At 39.5% G+C, this 20,641-nt stretch overlaps 1 protein-coding gene across 3 annotated transcripts in view; it reads left to right on the top strand.

Annotated features, from left to right (window-relative positions):
* Positions 1 to 20,641, top strand: part of wnk4a (WNK lysine deficient protein kinase 4a) — a 56,097-nt gene that overhangs the window by 7,859 nt on the left and 27,597 nt on the right. For all 3 annotated transcript variants that reach the window (XM_085416922.1, XM_085416921.1, XM_085416923.1), the window contains 4 exons: positions 11,188 to 11,360; positions 11,780 to 12,000; positions 13,564 to 13,721; positions 19,598 to 19,686. In XM_085416922.1, coding sequence (XP_085273048.1) covers positions 11,188 to 11,360; positions 11,780 to 12,000; positions 13,564 to 13,721; positions 19,598 to 19,686 — 641 coding nt within the window. The remainder of the gene's footprint in view (positions 1 to 11,187; positions 11,361 to 11,779; positions 12,001 to 13,563; positions 13,722 to 19,597; positions 19,687 to 20,641) is intronic.

Genomic DNA, 20,641 nt, shown 5'->3' with positions numbered 1-20,641 from the left:
TCCCTCTTATCTTCTGTGCTTTGAATACATATCCGATTGTTCAGTCTGACGTCACTAGCCGTGTCTGGGTCTAAACTCCGCTGCAGGTCCATATATCAAACGATCACTATGGCATTACTGAGAGTTGAAAAACTGTCTAAAGTCTTTCATCTTTAATAAAATGATCAGCGTTCTGCTCTACCAGGTGTAACAATTGAGTTTAACATCCAGGCATCCATGAACACGGAATTTATGACATTTAACGGAGTTAGAAGTTAGCAGGGAGTTAGCTCGCTAGCTTCTATCTAAATACAATATAGCATGTCCTGACTGCGGGGTTTTGGAAACAAATTAAAACGTACAGCTCTGCTATCACTTCCAGCATAAATGAAGACAGAAAACTAAACAGCAGTGACGTTTGTAGGGTTACTGAAGTTGGGCTAGCTGGTATATAATGATGTGCTACGTGACCGCTAGCGACACAGCTATGTTAGCTTAATATAAACAAGCTAACTTTTTTTCCCACTCAATAAAAGTTAATGTGAGTGTTGTCGGTGGTCAGGAACAAATGTAATCGCATGGCAGGATGCTGTAAAAGGACCAAACTTCAGCCAGGAGAACAACTGAGATCCATCCACATATGAGGTTAGTCATTCATATACTGCTGCATGGGCTGGGCTGTAGGTTCATCCTAAGGTTTTAAAAACTGAGCTTAAATAAATGATTAGTGGTAATAAAAGCCGAGGGAGGTCAACAGTGATCACTGACTGTTTTAGGAGCTTTTTGAGATCAAATAGAAGAAAATACATAACATTAAACATGTTAACAACACAAAAGCCATATTAAACGCAGACTACTTTAGACCCGGAAGTAGGATTCGTCGCGTCATCACTGAACAACCGGATTGATGGGCCGCAACATTAAAGCTGCTGACAGGTGAAGTCAATAATATTGATCATCTCCTTACAATGCAATGTTCTTTTGAGAAACCTTGACTTCTGCCATGCATGGGGATGATGCTTTAACATAAACCATCTAGCTAAACATTATATCCCAAGCAACCTCCCCCAACCCCTGGGACAGCTCTCCCTGACGGCTTCAACCTCACCCAGCAGGACAATATACTCCGACCTGCCAAAGCTGCTCAGGTCAAAGAGCCTAAAGCTTAATGAATACTTCTGCACTGAATCTGCATACTGTCTCTATAGCTTCTCAGTCATCCAGGTCATTGCAGTCTTAAGCGCTTAAGTGGAAAGAAACTGGACTTCTCTTTTAGTTTTTGCAGATAGCCAACTATCATCCACCTGTAACGCAGTCTTGAGATCCGTTCTCGGGTGTTTGACTCACACTTTGACCTTTAATAACGTATTATGATAGCAAGGTGTTGGTAATATTTAACAGAATTCACACCTTGGCTCATGATGACTCAAAGTTACAGGTAGGTCAGAGGAATGCGTAGAAGGAAATATTGGTACTGAACAGGTCGATCATAGTCATTGCAAGTCTCCTTGAGGTGGCCTCTGGTTATATTTCTAGGTAGGTGCAGAGTGCAGTCTACACCTAAGGTGAGGAAGTATAACGCAGGAGTATAAATCCTGCCTAACGTGTTGGCCTCACCTCTATACAATCCAGTGTTGACATTCTATGTTTCTGTGTTCATTACCCAACATGGGTCAGAGCTCTTAAGGGAAGTTCCTACGCAATGTCAGGCAGATTGTATTAATATGTCTTGTCAGTGTATTCCAGTGATGCTCGTGTGCTTTTGTTGAACTAGATTAGAACTAGCCAGTGTGCGCCCAGATTAGCCTCTTTTTGTAGCTGCATATCGAAACTGGTCCCAAGTTAATTTGTATCACTTTTAAAGTGTCTCCGCATGACACTGTGCAGCAACTGCAATTATGCAGGTTAACTGCATGAGATACTGTGTAACATGGGCTTGCAAAAATCTTGGTCACGATCTGTGTCAGGTGGAACGAGATCTGTTTCTTTAGATAATGTCCCATAAAGACAAAATATACTTTGTCATAACTCTGGTTGGGAATTATTCATCAGATTGATGATCATCCTGGGTGTCCTGTGATATATTTTCTGGTCCATATTTTCCTCTTCTGGCCAAAGTTCTGGTTTAAAAATGGCAGCGGGCTTGTCTCACATTACTAGGAATGCTGTTTTGCTCTAAGATACTCTTCAAATGCCACTAGTGTCCATTCCTGTTGAAAGGGATTTTCTGTCATCCACCACCAAGTGCTTGCTCATAGGAGGAACACCTGGTCTCTGGGGATCTCTCATTAATATTTGTAAGGTCTTTCTTTACCTTAAATATAAACACAACAATAATTTCTGTAATCTTTTTCTGAACTTTTTGGCTGTTTCAGTACAAACTTTATCTCACGATTATTAACATTTGCCAAAGATATAATAAGAACAGTATACAGGGGCTTTCAGAAAAATAAACCCAGCAGTAGCTCCACTCTGGAAAATGTCTTTCCTTCTCGATATTTTCAGTATTGACAGTGTTTCAGTTTACAGCCGTTCCTTTGGTGGTGAATTTAGTCACCCTCCAGCTTGGGCCCCAAAGAGGCCTGGGTCTTGCTTCCTAAACAAACTAAAGACCTCAAGCTTTAAAAGCTGTTGGGGCTCCGAGGCCACAGTTGGTAAGGGAAAGAGGCTGCTTCACGAGGTCACCCCTTGGCGTTTCTGAACTGACCGTGTGTCTTTGAGTGTGCAGGACTGAGGTGTCAGGGGTGTAAATGTGCCCTAAGTTGTTACGTGAGGTTTGGCATGAATTGGCCAATGTGGTGTACAGTAATGGCTCTCTCTGTCTTAGAGCCTGGCACCTTTCAATACTGATCAGCAAACACTGTAATTTGTTTTCTCAATCCCCCTCCTCCAGATGGAACTGGTAGTGCTATTTTAAATCCCATTTATCTCTAAGCTATGTGGGTTTCTAAAGTTGGTGCTCACATTCAGGCTTAGGTATGAGTGTGTTGGACACAGTTGAACAGCTAGTCAAGGATTCACAAATCTTTCATACTGTTAGCTTCCCGTTATACGGCACCACTTGCATACCGTCACTTTGTAAACTGTATCTGGTGCTAGTTGCCAGTGGCACTTGATAGCAGACCCGTGTTTTAAGTGTAACACTATGCTTCTGAACCTCCTGCAGCCAGACTTAAAGTGGACCAAACATACCATCTGTACACAGCATGTGCTTCATATTTTGCTTCACTTTGTCAAACATTTGTCAGGTATAAGATGTCAGTAAGACATTTGGAATTTCAGGTGATATCTGAGGGTTTTTATCAGCTTTAACATCACAAAAACTAATAATAAAAAAGAAACATCCTGGGATGAAAGCACCTTTGCTCTGCTTTGCTGCACAGCCCGGGGTCATAACTTTAAAGGGCTTTACTCCAACACCCTCTCGGGTGATCTCTGTCAAATGGGTTTTCCAAGAAAGCTTAGCATATTGTCTCGCTTGGAGTTGGTGTGCGTGGAGTGTTTTTGCATTAGAGCTTTTTTTTTTTATCCAGAGAAAATTATTCTTGATGGGTACTCCTTGTGATTGTCCTGGGGGAGTCACGTGATGCAATAAATGTCAGGTAGTGTGAATAAATCATGACCAAGGCAGGGGTAAAAATATGTGTATTAATGCTTAATGAGTTACAAAGATTTTACACAACATCCATAAGAATTACTTGGAGCTTGCCAGGTTCTGAATAATCCCTTTATCTCTTCCAGCATGACAATTGATTGTCTTCACCAAGAAAACATCAGTAGACTGTTGGGCAGCTCACACTCTGTGAAAGAGGTGCTGCATGTCCCAACCTGTTGACCCCTTAATTAATGATTTACTAACCTTAATGCATGAACTCTGCAGGTATAATTTCTAGTAGGACCTTCTACAACCTGGCAACTCGAACACCGTTTCTATGAATAAACGGTGAATGGATAATTACTCATTAATCACAGGAAATCGATTAGTCACAGCTTATAAACTCTTTCAAAGTGAAATCAAACAATCTTTAAGGTAATTTTCTTGTACTTGCATCCAATATTAAGCAACTTAAGATGTCATTTTTATAATCCATGCTGAATAGTTGGGAGGAGTTGGCTTGATTAGGTTTAAACAAGGCATAGAATCGGGCAGGTTCACATAATGTTATAACAGTGTTGTCGATTTCTGTGAAAACGTTACTGTAAAAACTGGTTTAAGGAATACACCCTGGAGTAACGAGCCTTTAAAGCCTGTCAGATATGTATTGTCATGAACTTGCTGAAGCCTGTAGTGTGTCAGTTATAGCCTGGTTATAATTATTGCAAATGTTTTTGAGCAATTACTGCTGAGAGAATTCCTGTAATGAGAACCAAGGGTTTGGTGGGAACATCCAATGTGGTTGGAGCTTCACTGCATTTTAGGTATTGTGTGAAGATTATCTGCAGCATTTGATTTTCCAAATGAAGATGTGTGCAGGAGCATTTTTGGAGTTTTTGGATGGAAATCACCAGAAATTATTTTTGTGCTTTTTAGTTTTAGCACTCATATTAAAAAGGCCAAAAGTGGAATTTGCACGCAGTCAAAAATAATGATGTAAACTTTGTTTGTCATATTTCTGTCGTCCCAAGAGGCACTAAAGCAAAGTACAGTTAAAAAGAATGATAGAAGCTGTAACTGAGAGCCTCCCTGTCATGAGATGTACTCGTACAGATAATTGTTTTTGACTGCCACAGTTGTGCGGCCAGTTGGCTCGGTTTAATCAGGTTTCAAAGCCCACAGATTCGCCTTGGCTCTTTGGAGGTAGAAGATGTATCTTTGACGGCTGTCGAGTCTACTGCAGTTTACAATAATAGCCTTAGCTGTGCAGACTGAGGAGCTGCCTGTAAACCACAATGCAAGTACACAAGTTTTAGTTACCTTTCTTAAACTCCTCAAGTACTTTAATCTGTACACCTTGCTAGTACCAGGTTGGACCTCCTTTATTTAGCCTTCAAAATTGCTTTAATTTATTGTGGCATAAATTCAACAAACATATTGATGTTATGTGGAAACATATTGGGCCATATGGACACATTAGCATCACTCAGTTCCAACCATGCCACCTTTTCTCCATACCTTGGTTGTAAAGAGTGGTTATTTGTGTTGTGTTGTATTTGTGCTGTTCCTGTCCTATGAGTTTAAAGCAGTGTGGCCTTTCTTTTGCCACTAACTTGATATTTTCTTTTTTTCTGGCCATTCTCTTAACCCTGGGGATGACTGTGTGTGAACTCAAGTCTATTTCCTGATAAAGACTCGTGTCATTATGAACAGTACAAAAAGCTAAAAAAAAAAAAATAGAATTTGTGTGACCCATAAGTAAACCTTTTCTACTCTTTTAGTCTCGTTTGGAGTCATCGAGTTGAACTATTTGGCTTTATTTTTAAGGCAGCTCTCTTCCAGGTTGCAACCTTCAGGCATCTTGTGATCTTTCAGTGATTCAATGTTTCCTGTGGAGGACAAAGTGTTTGTTCCTTTTACACTCATCATACTATTAGACAGAACAGCTATTATATTGTGCACTGTGGCATTTCCAAACATCCTTTCCTTGCAGAGTTATTTCATCTGATAGGAGTCAGTGTCCTTCCATCTGTTTTTCTTGACCTGAGATTGCTCCGATATCAACTGAAAGGTGTTACAGCTCAAAATGATCCTCAGGTTACTGCATAAACACCAGCCAAGTTCACAAGCCATGAACATGACGTCGTTTAAGAACTACTGATCGTCCATATTCACATTTACTGTGCTGGCATTTTCAAAAGTTTCTAATTGAAGTTTAAGGAACTACTTACTTACAAGCTGCCAACAGAAAATGACAGAGCCAATCAAAGATGTAACGTGCAAGGAAAAGTTCCACATCTCTGTAACTGCGTGACGCAATGCTCAGCCTAAAGGGCAAGAGGACTAACCCTTTAAAAGAAGTCTCAGAGAAGGTGCAGGATGGTACTATATATGCAGAGCAGTTTCTAGAAGACTGACGTTTTAATGAGTTACTAAAAGCAAACACCAGATAGGTTAAGAGATGTCAAGAATAACAAAGTCAACAGGCGATAAAAGATCTCCCAGCTTGCAAACAAACATAGCCTTGTAGTAGAGGTCGAATCGACCAAGTCGGTATCCTATAAACCAAATCCAACCAATAAGGTGAACTCAATTCGGCTCAGTAATTTTTTTGTTTTTGTTTTAATCTCTCCAAAAACTGCTACTGGTAATAGTATATGTTACACTTGGGTCTTAATTGTGACCACTTGGGGAAATTAATTGCCCACCGCTGCTATAAACAGTGTCACCACATGTAAAAGTCGTTTTTCCAACTATAAAGTGAAATGCATAAAATTTTATAAGATAACAGTATCAGTGTCAAAATTAACCCTAAAATGCAATATGATGTTGAAAGTGTCTGAGCAGCACTGGCAAAGACTTTATGACAGGCTGCTTTTCATGATTAAAACACATAAGAGATAGTGTAATCCTGTATCTAATTAGCGGGCGCCACAAGTCAATTCAGCCTCTCAGAAGGAGAGCAGCAGTCAGAGGCTGGTTTGACTCCCCAATCCTTATGAGATTAATGGCTAACCTCCCTCTGCCTGCTCCATTTACAGACCATGTCAGGTTTTCTTGGAAAGAGCACACTGCTGCTTCAGTTCTCACCTGCAAACATCTAAATGTGACCCTGTGCCAGTGCAGGTGCCTATGTGCGTGTTTATACAAACTGTATGTCAGTCAAGGGGAGGGCATGTCAGTTTCAGTGCTGTGAGGTCAGACTTTTTTCCCACGTTGCCTTTGACCTCAATCCTCACTTTTGGCAAGTCTGTCATCACGGTCTCCAATGGACACTAGTTTGTTAATTCTGCAACTGCGCAGGTTCTCCTCCTGTCGTTAAAGGGTCAAGACAAACTCTGGTTTTTATCTGCTGGGCTCCTCACTGTCAGCGTCACAGGACACAGGAGTTATTGCCTGTTAGCGTCACTTTAAATAATAACTTAATGACAGGAAGAGGAGGGAAAACTTACCTTAGTCCCAAAGCGGGTTTACACAGAGTTTAAGATAAGATAGGATACACATTATTTGTCCCAGAGTTGGGAAATTCCTTTGTTACCGCAGTTTAAATTGACTTAACCACAACAAATATAAAATAAAGAGTATGTTGCTCAATAAAATTGAATAGAATATGATCAAAATATTACATCAATAAGGTGAACTACTGTTATAGCTACTACTATTCTTATTATTCAACAACTGAACTTTTCTACTAATAATCAGTTGATCTTTCCCTTCTTTTAACTGATGAGTTATTTGTTTGGTTTACAAATTTAAATAGTTAGCGCTAGAAAATCGCAGATTGCAATTTGTTCTTGCGCCAACATATTAAAACCCAAATTCTTCCAGTTAAACTTTAATTTCTTGACAGAAAACAACAAAAAAATCATGTTAAAATATAGAGCTAGCAATTATTTGGCAAGAGATTATGTTTAACTTATGAAACAACATGGAACTTTTCATGCATGGCTAAAGCCTGCTAGTACTGGAGCTAATGGAGGAAAGCAATTGTGCACAAACTAGCAGCCGTTTAGCTGAGGGTGCAGCAGTTGATGCTATCTTGCAGTGTTTAATGAAGGAATAAACCACAAGGGAATGGAACTAACATACTGTTAGCATGGCTTTTTATACAAAAAATGTTATCCAAATTTTATCTAAAATATGTTAAAATTTAAAAACAAAATGAATCATTTTGTTTTTCTTTTTGGGAAGTCGAAAGCTAGACTTCTATTTAAGCGTGCTGATTGGTTGCTTAAGGACGAGACACGCCCTCAATGTCACTCATTTCCAAACAATAATTACATGTTAGAATCATACGTAAATTACAGCTAAAATGTGTACAAGCAGCTGGCTTGTCTGAAGACTCAAAAGACCCCTGAACCGTTTGATCTTTGACATTAAATCACTATTTTTAAGTCTTAATGAATACAATGTGGCATATATTGGACAAAGGAAGATGTCTAGAAAGAGGGTGACTATGTAGCTGCCAGGCAGGGAGAAAAGACGATGTCCACAGAGGAGATTCATGGATGGAGTAAAGGAGGACATACAGAGGGTTGGTGTGACACATCATCTGCTGTGGTGACCCCTAAAGGGAGCAGCTGAAGAGCAGCAGTTCAAGAAGATTAATCATGCAGCATTTAAAACCAGTGGGTGATGTTAGAATCCATTGTTTACTACAGGGTTTGGTAATGACTTACTGCATTACCTAATTAAAAGTAACCATTATTATTACACTGTGCCTAAAGGTCTGTCATTGAATAATCACAAAATAAACTCCTGGCTGATATAGAATTATATTTTTGCAGGAGAAATGAACTGAAAAGTCAGTTGAAACCTTTAAGACGCATTCCTGCAGGCTATACGTAGTGAGACTGAATTCTTTCTTCTTCTTCTTTTTTTTACTTGCCCTACTTTTCACTCTGCATTTAGTTAAGATTCCTGCGGATGCTGCAGTCCATCTGCATTGACTGGATGTTCCCCAACTCGCGTACATACTTTCTGCGTCTGTTTTAATGCACACAGTTCATTCCTGTACTAAGTCAGAGTATGCACTGCACACCACCTGGTTTGGTGCAAATGTTGTCTGACATGCTGTGTCCATGTCCCTGTTCTCATAATAGGGGCGCTGACAGGGACTTCTTAATACCCCTGCCTCCTCTACCATCAACACTGCTTATATAACTCCACTTATGTGGCTCTGAACTGAAGTATTTCCAACCCCAACCATTGCAGACCCCCAACTTAACACACACACACCTCTGAGTGGCTAAGAATAAATCATCTAGCTGGAAGAGGCTGCAGTAGAAGAAAAGCTTTTGCAGAGGCATGCTCACACACCTCTGACTCTGAGGTTGTTTTATTGATATACCCACTTGTCCTTTCAAAATGGAGATTATTTGTTTTTGTTGTTGCTCCCCCCTGCATCGCTTTCTCTGGTGTTATGCAACCTATGTTGGCCTCGATTCTCAGAGAGGGGAGGTGGAAGAAAGAGTGAGTGAGAGGTTTGGGACAGATGCAGGCCTGCTAATATACCATGGAAAAGTTGGATAGAGGCCTTGCAGAATGGGGGTATCTTCTTTAGGAAATGCCAGAGGGCAGGGCTTATAACTAAAACGGGCTACAGTTGTCTGTAATAATAAAATGAATATTCCTGCTTATGAAGTTATACTCTGATCAAACAGCCGCTGCCCTAATGAGAAAACTGTTGGAGTAAAACCAAAACATAATGGAACACGATCAGTTTTCAATTCCTCTGTTAGTCACAGCTTAAGTGAATGTCTTTACTGGGAGGAGGTGTTGTTAAGTCACCCTGAAATTGGCCAGTATCAACAACAGTCTAATTAGATGATTGCACTGCAGTGTTAATGCAGCTCATAATTTGCTTTTCTTGTCTCCATCTGCAGCTAATTTTCCCCTACATTGTTCAGTTATTGGCTTTTTAAATGAACAATGGTTGCTTTAAATAGAGGACGGGTTTGGATGAGTCACATGAAGTAATCACCCATTATCGGTGCCGCTTAGTTTGGCAGCTCACATTTTTCTGAACGCTGTATTTCACAGTTGCTACTGCAAGATTTTGGTTTTCCAAGAAGGCCTGCATTTTATGCTGTTGTCATTTGCAGCCGTGCCATCTTGCTTGCCAAGCTGTAGTAAATCTTGTGGTTTTGGGGGCGTCCGGGACTCCAAGTGGCTAGACTGCGTGCCACAAGTTGCCCCGCCTCTGTCCTGCAAACAGCTTTCATTTCTTTGCACAGGTGACTCTCTGCAGGAGAGTTATCTGATGTTGTCATCTTAGATGCATAAATATCCAGATGCACATCAAACCGTACACTCATTGACTCGCCCTGGCTCATGCAAGCTGCAAACATGCCATAATTTGTATCATGTTGCATATTTTCCCTTATTTTCAGAGCACATAATCCCATTACGGCTCTAATCCTCAGTGTCCATAAAGCTAATTTAAGTGTAGCCATCAAAAATTAGCTTAAAATTGAAGTGACTTACTCTTATTTGCTTAATAGCTTTTTTGAATGCAGTTCTAACTATTCCTTTTGACCCTTACGCCAAGATGTTTTTCTTTTATGCAAAGCTTTTAGTGTTTCTGACAGAGCTCTTTATATATGAGGAATAAGCTGCAGCCTGTCCTCACATCATAAACTGATCACTGTTGACCTAAAAGTAATTCACTTGGTCAGAGGTCTCCTTTGTGTTTCGCCTTTGAGCTCAGTGCCACATACTCGGGCTGCTGGTGTAATATGACAGTTTGACAGGTGACTGACGCAGGTAAGAGTAGCGTTTCGTTGTGTGACATCAGACTGTGCAGTTCTTCAGACAGTCTGCCTCCTGTGTTGATAGCTCAGCATTAGCCTCGCTGGGAAAACGTCGAGAGGAGGGAGACAGCAGTGGTCAAGCTGATTGTAAGCATAAACACATGTAGAGCTTTTTTTTTTTTTTTTTCCCCAGAAATCTACCTCAATACAGAATTCATGGTCCTGAAGTCTCTTGGGAGTTTTCCACCAACCGCCCACCGCAGGCAGAGTTACTCCACCAGTCGCTAAATTGGGCCATTCATCCAGAAGGAAGCACAAAAATGTCTTTGTTTGTCCGATGTGATTGCTGTGTTTGGTTCAGTGCAGTTTTACACAGATTTTAGAAACTTCCTCCGTAAATTTTTAAAGTCAGAGCTCCTCTCATTGGAAAATAAATGTTGTTATGCAACTGGAGGGTCACCCAGATGGATGAACCTGTGGTTTCCAATCCCACAGTGAGCTCATTAGCTAACGTAACAGTGATTTATCAGATCGCTCCCATGCATTTGTATTTGCTGTGTTTATTGCTGCCAACTTATGTAATCAAACAAAACCCTGACGAGACCAGAGCATGTGCACGTTAAAATTTTACTACAGCTACAACTCAACCATCAACACAACTGGATTTTTATGGCAAAGCAATCTTACCCCACTTAGTCATGGTTGTAAAGCTTTCAATCATTTTACATGATCGGCAGATTTTAAGTCTTTTTTTTTTTTAATGTTCATATCCTGAAGGTGGTCAACATATTGATGTCTTAAAAGTGTTTAATATTAATAAATACCTATTACGGTAACTTTTTTTTTTTTTTTTTTACACAGACTCGCAAGTTAACCAAGGCAGAGCGTCAGCGTTTCAGCGAGGAGGTGGAGATGCTAAAAGGTCTGCAGCATCCGAACATTGTGCGCTTCCACGACTCCTGGAAGTCGACAATGAAGGGCCATAAGTGCATCATCCTGGTGACTGAACTCATGACCTCAGGCACGCTCAAGACGTGAGTCCCTGTGTCCAGTTCCACTTTTGAATTAAACTGCAGATTTGCATGTGTATATGCATATAAAAGACTGCAGTTTATGTATAGATCAAAGTCCACAAACCTAAAAACGGTTCATTTTTGTCTCAAGTAGCTGATGCTCTGTTTCTAAATAAAACTTGCCAAGTCTCGCATACCAAAAAGGATATTTGTGTCATGTTTGACAACTTCTCCTTTAAGTAATGATGAAAGCTCTACTTTGGAAACAGTGTTCTAGGAGCGAATTCAGGAAACTCACTCATTTTAAAACTTCCTCTTGGCTGTCAAAATAAGAGATTAATTATTTTGTAGCACTTAAAAGCTTCCTTTTCTTTCCGTGTTTTGATATGTTTGGACTGATTCTTATCCTCTTTTTTTTTTTTTTTTTTTCTTCTTTTTAGGTACTTGAAGAGGTTCAAAGAGATGAAGCTGAAGCTGCTCCAGCGCTGGAGTCGTCAGATCCTGAAAGGGCTGCACTTCCTGCACACACGCACTCCTCCCATCATCCACCGGGATCTCAAATGTGATAATATCTTCATCACTGGCCCCACAGGCTCTGTCAAGATTGGAGATCTGGGGCTGGCCACTCTCAAAAGTGCCTCTTTTGCTAAAAGTGTCATTGGTAAGTGTTAATTTAGTCTGTGTTTACCCTGCTAGACAAAAGAAACGGCATCTAGAGCACAATTTATCAGTTAATAATTATCTGAAAATATAATTTTATATGCAAAATGCCCTAAAATGGTCTTGAAATGGTGGGAAAATCCAATGGCATTTTACAGGCCTTGCATTTGTGTAAACACCCTCCTGTTTCTGCTTACTCTTATTTCCTCCGTACTCATACTACCATGAATGCCTCTGTTTAAATTCCTGTCTGCATTTTTAAATGCAGCATCATTAACCAAATGGCTTCTAATTTCACCTGGAACTTGCCCATCCCATCACTTACATCCAGGGAGTGCCAGCCGTCACATGCACGATAATAACTTGTTGATTTTTGTTGAAAGTGGCACTGATTTTAAATCATTTGGTCCAAATCAAACACAGTATGTTGGGGTATTTTAACAAGAGGAACATTTTTTAACCTTTTTTATCAGCAAACAACATTAACAAGATTTTTTTTTTCTGCTGTTGGCTGTAATGATTAGTCAGACTATAACTTTGGACCAGAGTAAAGGACCTCAAGAGCTATATGCTAGTAATACCTGCTTTTCATGCAATGCCAAAATCTAAATATCTGCAAAACAAATGACACTTCCATCAGCATCCATTAACTGTACTGTCTACTTGGTGCTAATTAGCAAATGATGGCATGCTAATGGGAATTGGAAATTATATACATTAATATAAGCATGCGTGCCTTAATTAGCAGCTGTTATTGCTAACAATCATGAATATTAATCATTAGTGACTTAAAAAAGAAGGATGCAGGTTAAATTTTATCTAAATAAAAATGTCAGGAAATTCTTGTTTGTTTATATTTCTTTAAAAACATCATCCCTGCAGCTCTGTTCCATTTCATGTTTTTCCTCTGGTCGTTCACGCCTCACCTGCAGTGGCGCAGTGTCCCAGCAGTGCTTCTTACCTCAAAGTCTGGGGATGGTAAATGCTGCTAAAAGGGTAGTAAAGGAAGGGGCTGCACCCATAAGATGAATTATGGGGAACTGTGCATCATGCAAAACTACTTTAATAGATTCCAGGAACAGAGTTGAATGGCTGCTTGTAGAAAAAGGATAAACATGGCTTGCATTGCATACAGCTTGTCCTGTGCACAGGAAAAACTGTCACGAGAAAAGACTGCACGTTCTTCACTTAGTTTACTATATGTATTAGGTCTCTTGTTCCAGAAAGTTGCTCCTGTTATTTTAAAATCTCTATCAACTATAAATAAGTATTAATTTTCTCAAAATACCCCATCTTTGAGCTGTTTGATTTGCAAATTTCTTGTCAGCTGAGGTTTTAACTGCATCAGGCAACTACTTTGAGCAGAAACTCTTTGAGCAGAAACTACCTGGTCATCTTGGCAGAGAATTTAGCAGTTAAAAAGCTCACCTCATGTTTAAAGCGTGTTCTGATGCCATCAAAGTGGCAATCACACTGTCCAATAAGGGTCCTTGACTCTTATTATGGCTCATCAAGGATTTTAAATAATAGAACAACCTTTAAACCTTTTCTTCTCCCCTGACAGGAACACCTGAGTTTATGGCCCCAGAGATGTACGAGGAGAAATATGATGAAGCGGTGGACGTCTACGCCTTAGGAATGTGCATCCTGGAGATGGCCACATCTGAGTACCCATATTCTGAGTGCCAAAATGCCGCCCAGATCTACCGCAAAGTCACCAGTGTGAGTAAAGCAAAGACGAGGACTACCTCATTTCCCCCGATATTTAGTGTGATTGTCCACATGTGTTCTTCCGTGATGATGGAATTAGAGAGGAACCAGGATATCTTATTCGTACAAATAGAAATACGTAAAACGCACATGAATTGGGATTGAAATCATCATTACATAACATAACAGATTGCAGATGTTTTTCTTTTTTTTGCATTGGAATTTATCTGTCTGACGATGAAATGGGCTTTAAAGAAGTGGATTTTGGGAACACAGGCTGATGCAGTTCAGGCTGTTCTTGGGGGGTGCCAAGCACATCAGTGACGCCACGGTGGGCGAGAGCAGGCGAGAGCAGGCGACTGTAGAATTATATGTTTTGGAAAATGTGTCTCACTCCTTACTCCACAAAGAGGCCTGTTTCTTTCTTGTGTGTCGCGTATGCAAAGCAAACAGCGTGTCTGACGGAGGCTGGAAAGTGAGAAAGTGACAATGCCAACAAGTCGTAGTGCTCCTGGCTCCTCCACAGACAGGAGCATTATGTGGAGAAGCTTAGGCATACATCATGATGAAAAAACACAGTCATTAGCTGCTGTTTTTTATGATTTGTTAATGCTTTGTGTTTATGTGGAGCTGAAGTCACCTGCTATTAAAAAGGCCCGCAGTAACCAATATAGCGTGACATATGAAAGGCAGGACAGACGGGCTTCTGTCGTGACTGTTTACAGACTCTCCTTGTTCACATTTAAGTATACACCAAGTAAATGGATAGAAACGTGCTTTCTCATGTACGCTATATAACCAACAGTATGTGGGTGTTTGTGCATTTTACACTTATTTTTATCCACTAGGACTTCCTTATTTCATTTTTGTTATTTTCTTCCTAGGGCTGTGCGATATGACCAAAATCTCATATCCCGATATAAGAATTCTATCGTCCGATAACGATATAAATCACAAAAATTTTAAATTTTCTGTAAATTCTGTGAATCTCGGGCAGCTCGACATGCGTGAATTGTTTCCAGCTGCGTGTCCTTTACCCGGAGTTGAGTGTTTTAACCGATGCGTGAAACTATACATTTTTAGACATAAGTTGTAACGGCTGCCGATTTCTTTGTATTTATTACACGGCGTTCTGCGGGTTGCCTGTTCTAACATTTGAGTCTAAGGTTTCTTTTTTAGCACCTGGCGGCTCTTTTTTTACTTCTTATCCGTAAATAATCTGCTCTTTCACGTGATTCAGTTTATTTTGAAAAGTCTCAACAGGATCTTGAGCTTTATTGTGAAAGGTTTATGTGGAACATAAACAAGCGGACACGCGAAGGAGTTGCCGTCGCTGTTGCTAGCGACAACGCATAAAAACAGGCGCTTGTCTGTCCCTAGTGTGGTTATATTACATATAAGAGAAAGAGAGAACTTTAAGAAATGAATATAGCCACTACAGTAACCATCAGAACGATGAAAAAATATTGCCGTAAACAGTTTATTTTGCGACACCACGAAACAAACGATAGCGTAAAATGAAACGATAGATGTTTTTATATCGTCATCTGATATATATCGTTACATCGAACAGCCCTATTTTTCCTGCTTTTTACACTTACAGTAAACACACCTGTTGGTTCAGCCATTAAAGCCCGCCCCCCCTTCTTTGTACAATTGGAGGCTTACCAGTGTCAGAAGCTGCTTCTTTCGTCCATTAAAGGTTTTTTGAACAGGCTGTTCTTCAGCATGATTAAATCCACATTTTCTACACTGGTGAGCAAGAAAAGAACATTAATCATTAGGATGGAACAACCCCACTCCATCTGTTTTAAGTGATCTGCTGTATATGCCCAATTTGAGAAACTGCTGGAAACAATGACGACATATCTAGCAAGATTTCCTGGGTTTTGTGTTTGAGATAAAGAACTTCTTCTGGGGTCATTAATGATGATGCTATTAAACTCTTTCCTGCCAGATGTTTAACCTAGCTGGAGGGATTTGTTCCACGACAGCACCAATGAGGTCCGACACTGATGATGGCTGATAACGACTAGTTTGCGGTTGCCATTCAGGTTTACTTCAAAGCTTGGGGGGGCTTCTGTGCAGGCCAGTCAAGTTCTTCCAAAGCAGGAAAGAATTTTATTAAAGAGCTGCCTTTGTGCAGGGAGCCCTTGTGATGTTTGAGGAAGAAGGGTCCAAAGACAAATAAAGATAAATTATTACTGTATTAGATTAGAATTAAGTAAAGTGCAAACAGCAGGAGCAGTGTATACAGTTACACAATATGGACAAAAGTATTGTATAGTAGTATAACACCTCTTAATCTTAATCCTTAATTCGGGTGTATAAAACAAAGCAGCCAAGCAGTCCGTCTTTCCAAACAACTGTGAAACACTGGCTCGTTCTAAAGACTTCACTGAATTCAAAACGTTGTAACGTAATACTGTTACTGTTGTAACATATCAGTTAATAGAATTTCTTCCCTCCTACATATTCTGTGATCAGCTGTAAATGTAAAGGTAACCAAGTTCTGAGTCCCTCATCTCATATCCACATTAGCACAAAACCTAAAAAAAAAAGGAGCTTCATGGCATGGCTTTCCATGGCTGCACAGTTCCTGCAGGTGTAATGTACTAATGGTGCACCACTTTTGTCCATGTAGTGTAAATTATATAGAAACAAATGTGTATAGTAAATTGAAGTTAATACTGTAGTGAAGTCATAGTAGGAATAAAAATATGTACAGAATAAGATATATTTTTAGGTGGAATTTGATTTTGCTCTTATAAAACCAGTTAACAGAATTCATTCAGTATTTAAGGAAAGCACCTCATCAAAATCATTGGAAAGAATCTGTGTGGGGGACATGGTCATTATAATTAGCCTTTCATACCTTGGCTCACGCAATGGCTAATACGTAAAACATCTTCATCAATACAAAAAGTCCAGTTGCCTTCTTATCAAGCATTTGAGATTAACATGGCTCATATGACTGAAAGCCTATAGAGACAAACTAATTAACTAATGATAATATGTCTTCAGATGGCAAGTGTTTGTATTGCAGTAATGTTCTGATGTCCTTAAATTTGTCTCTAATAAATAACCATTTCATCTTCATTATTACAAAATTAATAAAATCTCAGATAAAACTAAACATTTTTAAAGCATTTTTGAAGCAAACAACCAGTCTGGAAAGTGAACTGAAGAAGAAAAATGAATTAAAATTAGAAAACAGTAGTAAGTCTTAGGTATTTTGGTCTTATAGTGTTTTTCCTCCTTAGTATACTTGAATTTCTTGTCAAAGAATACCACACTTTACTTGTAAGACATAACCACGCTTTGTTCTCATATCTGTGTAAAATAATTTGGGTTCACTGATCGTTATGTTCCTAACAACATTAAAATCTGACCCACAAACCAAAGTTAATACAAGCGCAGTGTGTTTCTCAAGCTCTTATCTACATGTAGACTGCCGTCGCCACCAGAAAGGAGCTGAGTCACAAATTAGATTTGGATCTAGGGAAAATGGATTTACTCTCAAGTAGAGCTGGGCGATAGAACGATAACGATATGTATCGCGATATAACTTTTACTCGATAGAGAAATTAAGCTATCGCGATAGACCTCGCCGCTCTTGTCCTCAAAAAAAAAAAAAAAAAAAAAAAGGTCAGCCAATCCAAATTAAGTAGCGCAGAGCCGAACCAATCACAGCCGCAGCGTCACGTCGCGTGACTTGTTACGTACAGCACAAGTGCCAAGCCGCACGTGTGTTTGTTTGGGAAGCAGCCAGCGGGTAATGGAGCCAGCGCGTAATGGAGGAAATGAGTGTGCCGACTAGAAAAATCAACCGAGCGTGACCGAAGAGAAAACAGATGATGGTTCCAACGCCGGAGAGATTGTCGAACGGAAGAGCCATAGAAGTTCCGTAGTGTGAAGGTATTTCGGCTATTTCAAGTCTGACAAAAAACAGAGTAGCGTGCACTGTAAATTGTGCCGAAAGCAAGTCTGGAAATACAATAAACTGGTGCATGCGTCACACTGCGCCACGTTATTGTTTCGGTGAAATGAATTTCTACAATACTGTTACTGTTAATTCTACTCTCTGCAGTGTTTAAATGCTTACATATACACACAGTTACTGTCCGTCCACACTTACGACTCGGTTCTGCTTCTATGCCCCAGCTTTGTTTACTTTTTCCCACCGAGGCTTCTAGACTTCTGATTGGCCAACATTTCTGCACGGTTAGGAATCTAGCGCCACCTGCTGCTTTGGCATGTTCATAGCAGCGTTTTCCTTCATTTCTGCCTTTATGTGTGGACGGATTATTTTTTAAAACGAAAACGGAAAATCTCCGTTTTCAAAAATACCCGTGTACGTGTGGACGTAGCCTCAGTCTCTGACTGGAAGCGCTAATTCGTCATTCGGCTTTTGTCAGACTAAAGTAACTGTTAAAACTGTTTGAAAAGCTAAGCTATACAACAAGGAGAGATTGAGAATTTCCTTTTTAGTTCTCAGTTTATTTGATATTGACAAAAGTTAGTCAGTTTTGTCTGTTCTTCTGTAAAACAAACTAAGATTTATTTTTAGAATTAATATTTTGTTTCTAAGTGGAATTGACAATTTAGTCTGTTTCGTTTGTCCTATTTTGAAACTTAAACGCTTTAGCGGCTGCCTTTTGTGTAGTTTGCAATATTTGCCTTTATTTATCTGAAAAAGTCTCATGTTCCTTAAGTACATCTACCCTGTTGAACTTATTATGGGAAATAAATATTTAAATAAAAACAAGCTGCTGATTATTTCACATTTTACTTGTGAGCAACGGCACATTTAAATCTTACAAATATAGTTATTTGGCTTATATCGTGATAGATATCGTTATCGCCTGAAATGAAAAAAACATATCGTGATATGAAAAAATCTCATATCGCCCAGCTCTACTCTCAAGGTGCCTACACAGTATGCGGACACTGCAGCAGAGTGCTTAAACAAACAAACAGCATGTCTATAACTGCAATGAAGTGCGCTATGTTTGCACTGGCATGTAGTTGGGATGCTTTATCAAAAGAATGGAAAAAAACCAAAAAAACCCCACCAAAAATTAAAATAGGAATGGCGTTACTACGCTGTCTCTCCTCTCAAAGCTCTGTCATTTGCCCCACTTAAACAGGCAGCAGGAGTATGCATTGAAGTTCTTTGTGACCCTGATTAAAGAGAACCAGTTACATGCAGTGACATGTCTGTCTTTAAATGAGATAACAAAGTGTACCACTCAGCCTTTTACTGGTAAATCAAATTATTTAGGTGTTTGGGTGCATCATTGCATTGCTTTGGTATCTGCTGGCCAAATGACCTTGGTTACTTCCTTTCTTATCTTTGTTGTTACAGGACTTGGAGCTCTGCTGTAATCTGTACACAGACTTATGCACATACTGATGATAGCATTTAGAAGAACTCCCTTATTTCTTATTACTGAGAAGTCCTGCCCTAATAATTTTGCGATTAACTGCATGGAAACAGCAACTGTTCTGAGTTAAAAATAAAAATAAAAATCGGTGCAAGGATTGGTGTAAGTTAAAGGGAAAGGAAAGAAGGGAGAGCATTGCTGGGTTTCTTTCCATTTATCCTGAGCTCTTGGTTTTGTTCTCCTCTGGTGTTGACATGGTCGCAAAGCCAAATGTCATGCTGGCTAGAGGCAGATGTCACAAAGCAGACGATATATCAGACATGCGGTGCAGCCGGGAGCGGCTGTCACCGCTTTGATCTGATCGTCTCAGAAGAAGAACTGTGGGAGGAGATCATTGTTGCTAACTTTTTCTGCATAAAGCTCCAGTCTGTGTTCCCTCCTACACTTTTTATTAAGCCTAATAGATGAAATTAAACTCTGTGTTCTTATCTGTTTGCACAGGGCATTAAACCTGACAGCTTCTATAAAGTCAAAGTCCCAGAACTTAAGGAGATCATTGAGGGCTGCATCCGTATGAACAAAGATGAAAGGTAACAATGAAAGCACACACTTTATTATTTATATCATCTTTTCTGCTCTTCACTATTCTCAATTATTATGTTGCACTATGCTTCAGAAAGCACATACATGATGTCTAGAGGACTTTAAAAAGCCTTAAAATGGCCTAAATTATACAAATTTATACAAATTTAATTTCCTTAAATAAAGATTCATGCAATCACATCATAAAACCTTGTTTGTTTGTTTTTTTAAGAATTCATATTTGTATATCCTAGCCTCCAGATGGCCACTTGAAGTGGCATTTGCCCTCACAGTTTGAAAACCACTGTGTTAAATTTAATTTTGATGGGTATTTTAGTCATGACTCCTCTAATGATTGAAGCACAAAAGCTGCTATTTTTCAGCACATTTGCAGTGAGGCTGCATTGTGGGCAGTTTGTACTCCAATTCATGCTCAGTACCGAGTCACAGTTAATCTCATAAACACACAGCCATGACTGATTTAGTGTGCTGTAATCTGTGAATTAAGTGGACTGATATGAGCTGAACATCTGAAGTAAAAATCTTTAAATTACACAAAATCTCTGTCTGTGTGTCTGTTTGTTGCCTTGTTCACAGACTCCTCATAGACCTTTAACAGTTGACCAACCAAGCTTGGGGCACAGGTCATCTTAGGCCCCTGAAGCCTCTTACATGACATCATGTTGTTAGTTAGCAAAAGGCTAAAATTGCCCATTTTTAGCATTTAAGCATCTATAAGACCTTACAAAAGCGTTGTATCAGTTATTTCACAGCAGTAACATCCCATTTCTATACAAAAAATTAATAATGCATGATTATTATGAGGCCATTATGATGGTAGTGATGACAATTTAGCTAACAAGCTAAAATGCCCCCTTTATAGCATTTATGCACATGCAACACTTAAAGGAAGTGTACTATTGATTTAATTTCATGGGAATAAAATCTCATTTATTGTCACAA

This window comes from Rhamphochromis longiceps, linkage group LG8, assembly GCF_057381845.1.
Source record: "Rhamphochromis longiceps isolate RC_006_pf linkage group LG8, R_longiceps_female_GT1.1, whole genome shotgun sequence".
Taxonomy (NCBI): domain Eukaryota; kingdom Metazoa; phylum Chordata; class Actinopteri; order Cichliformes; family Cichlidae; genus Rhamphochromis; species Rhamphochromis longiceps.
This window is presented reverse-complemented; position numbering and strand designations above follow the sequence as displayed.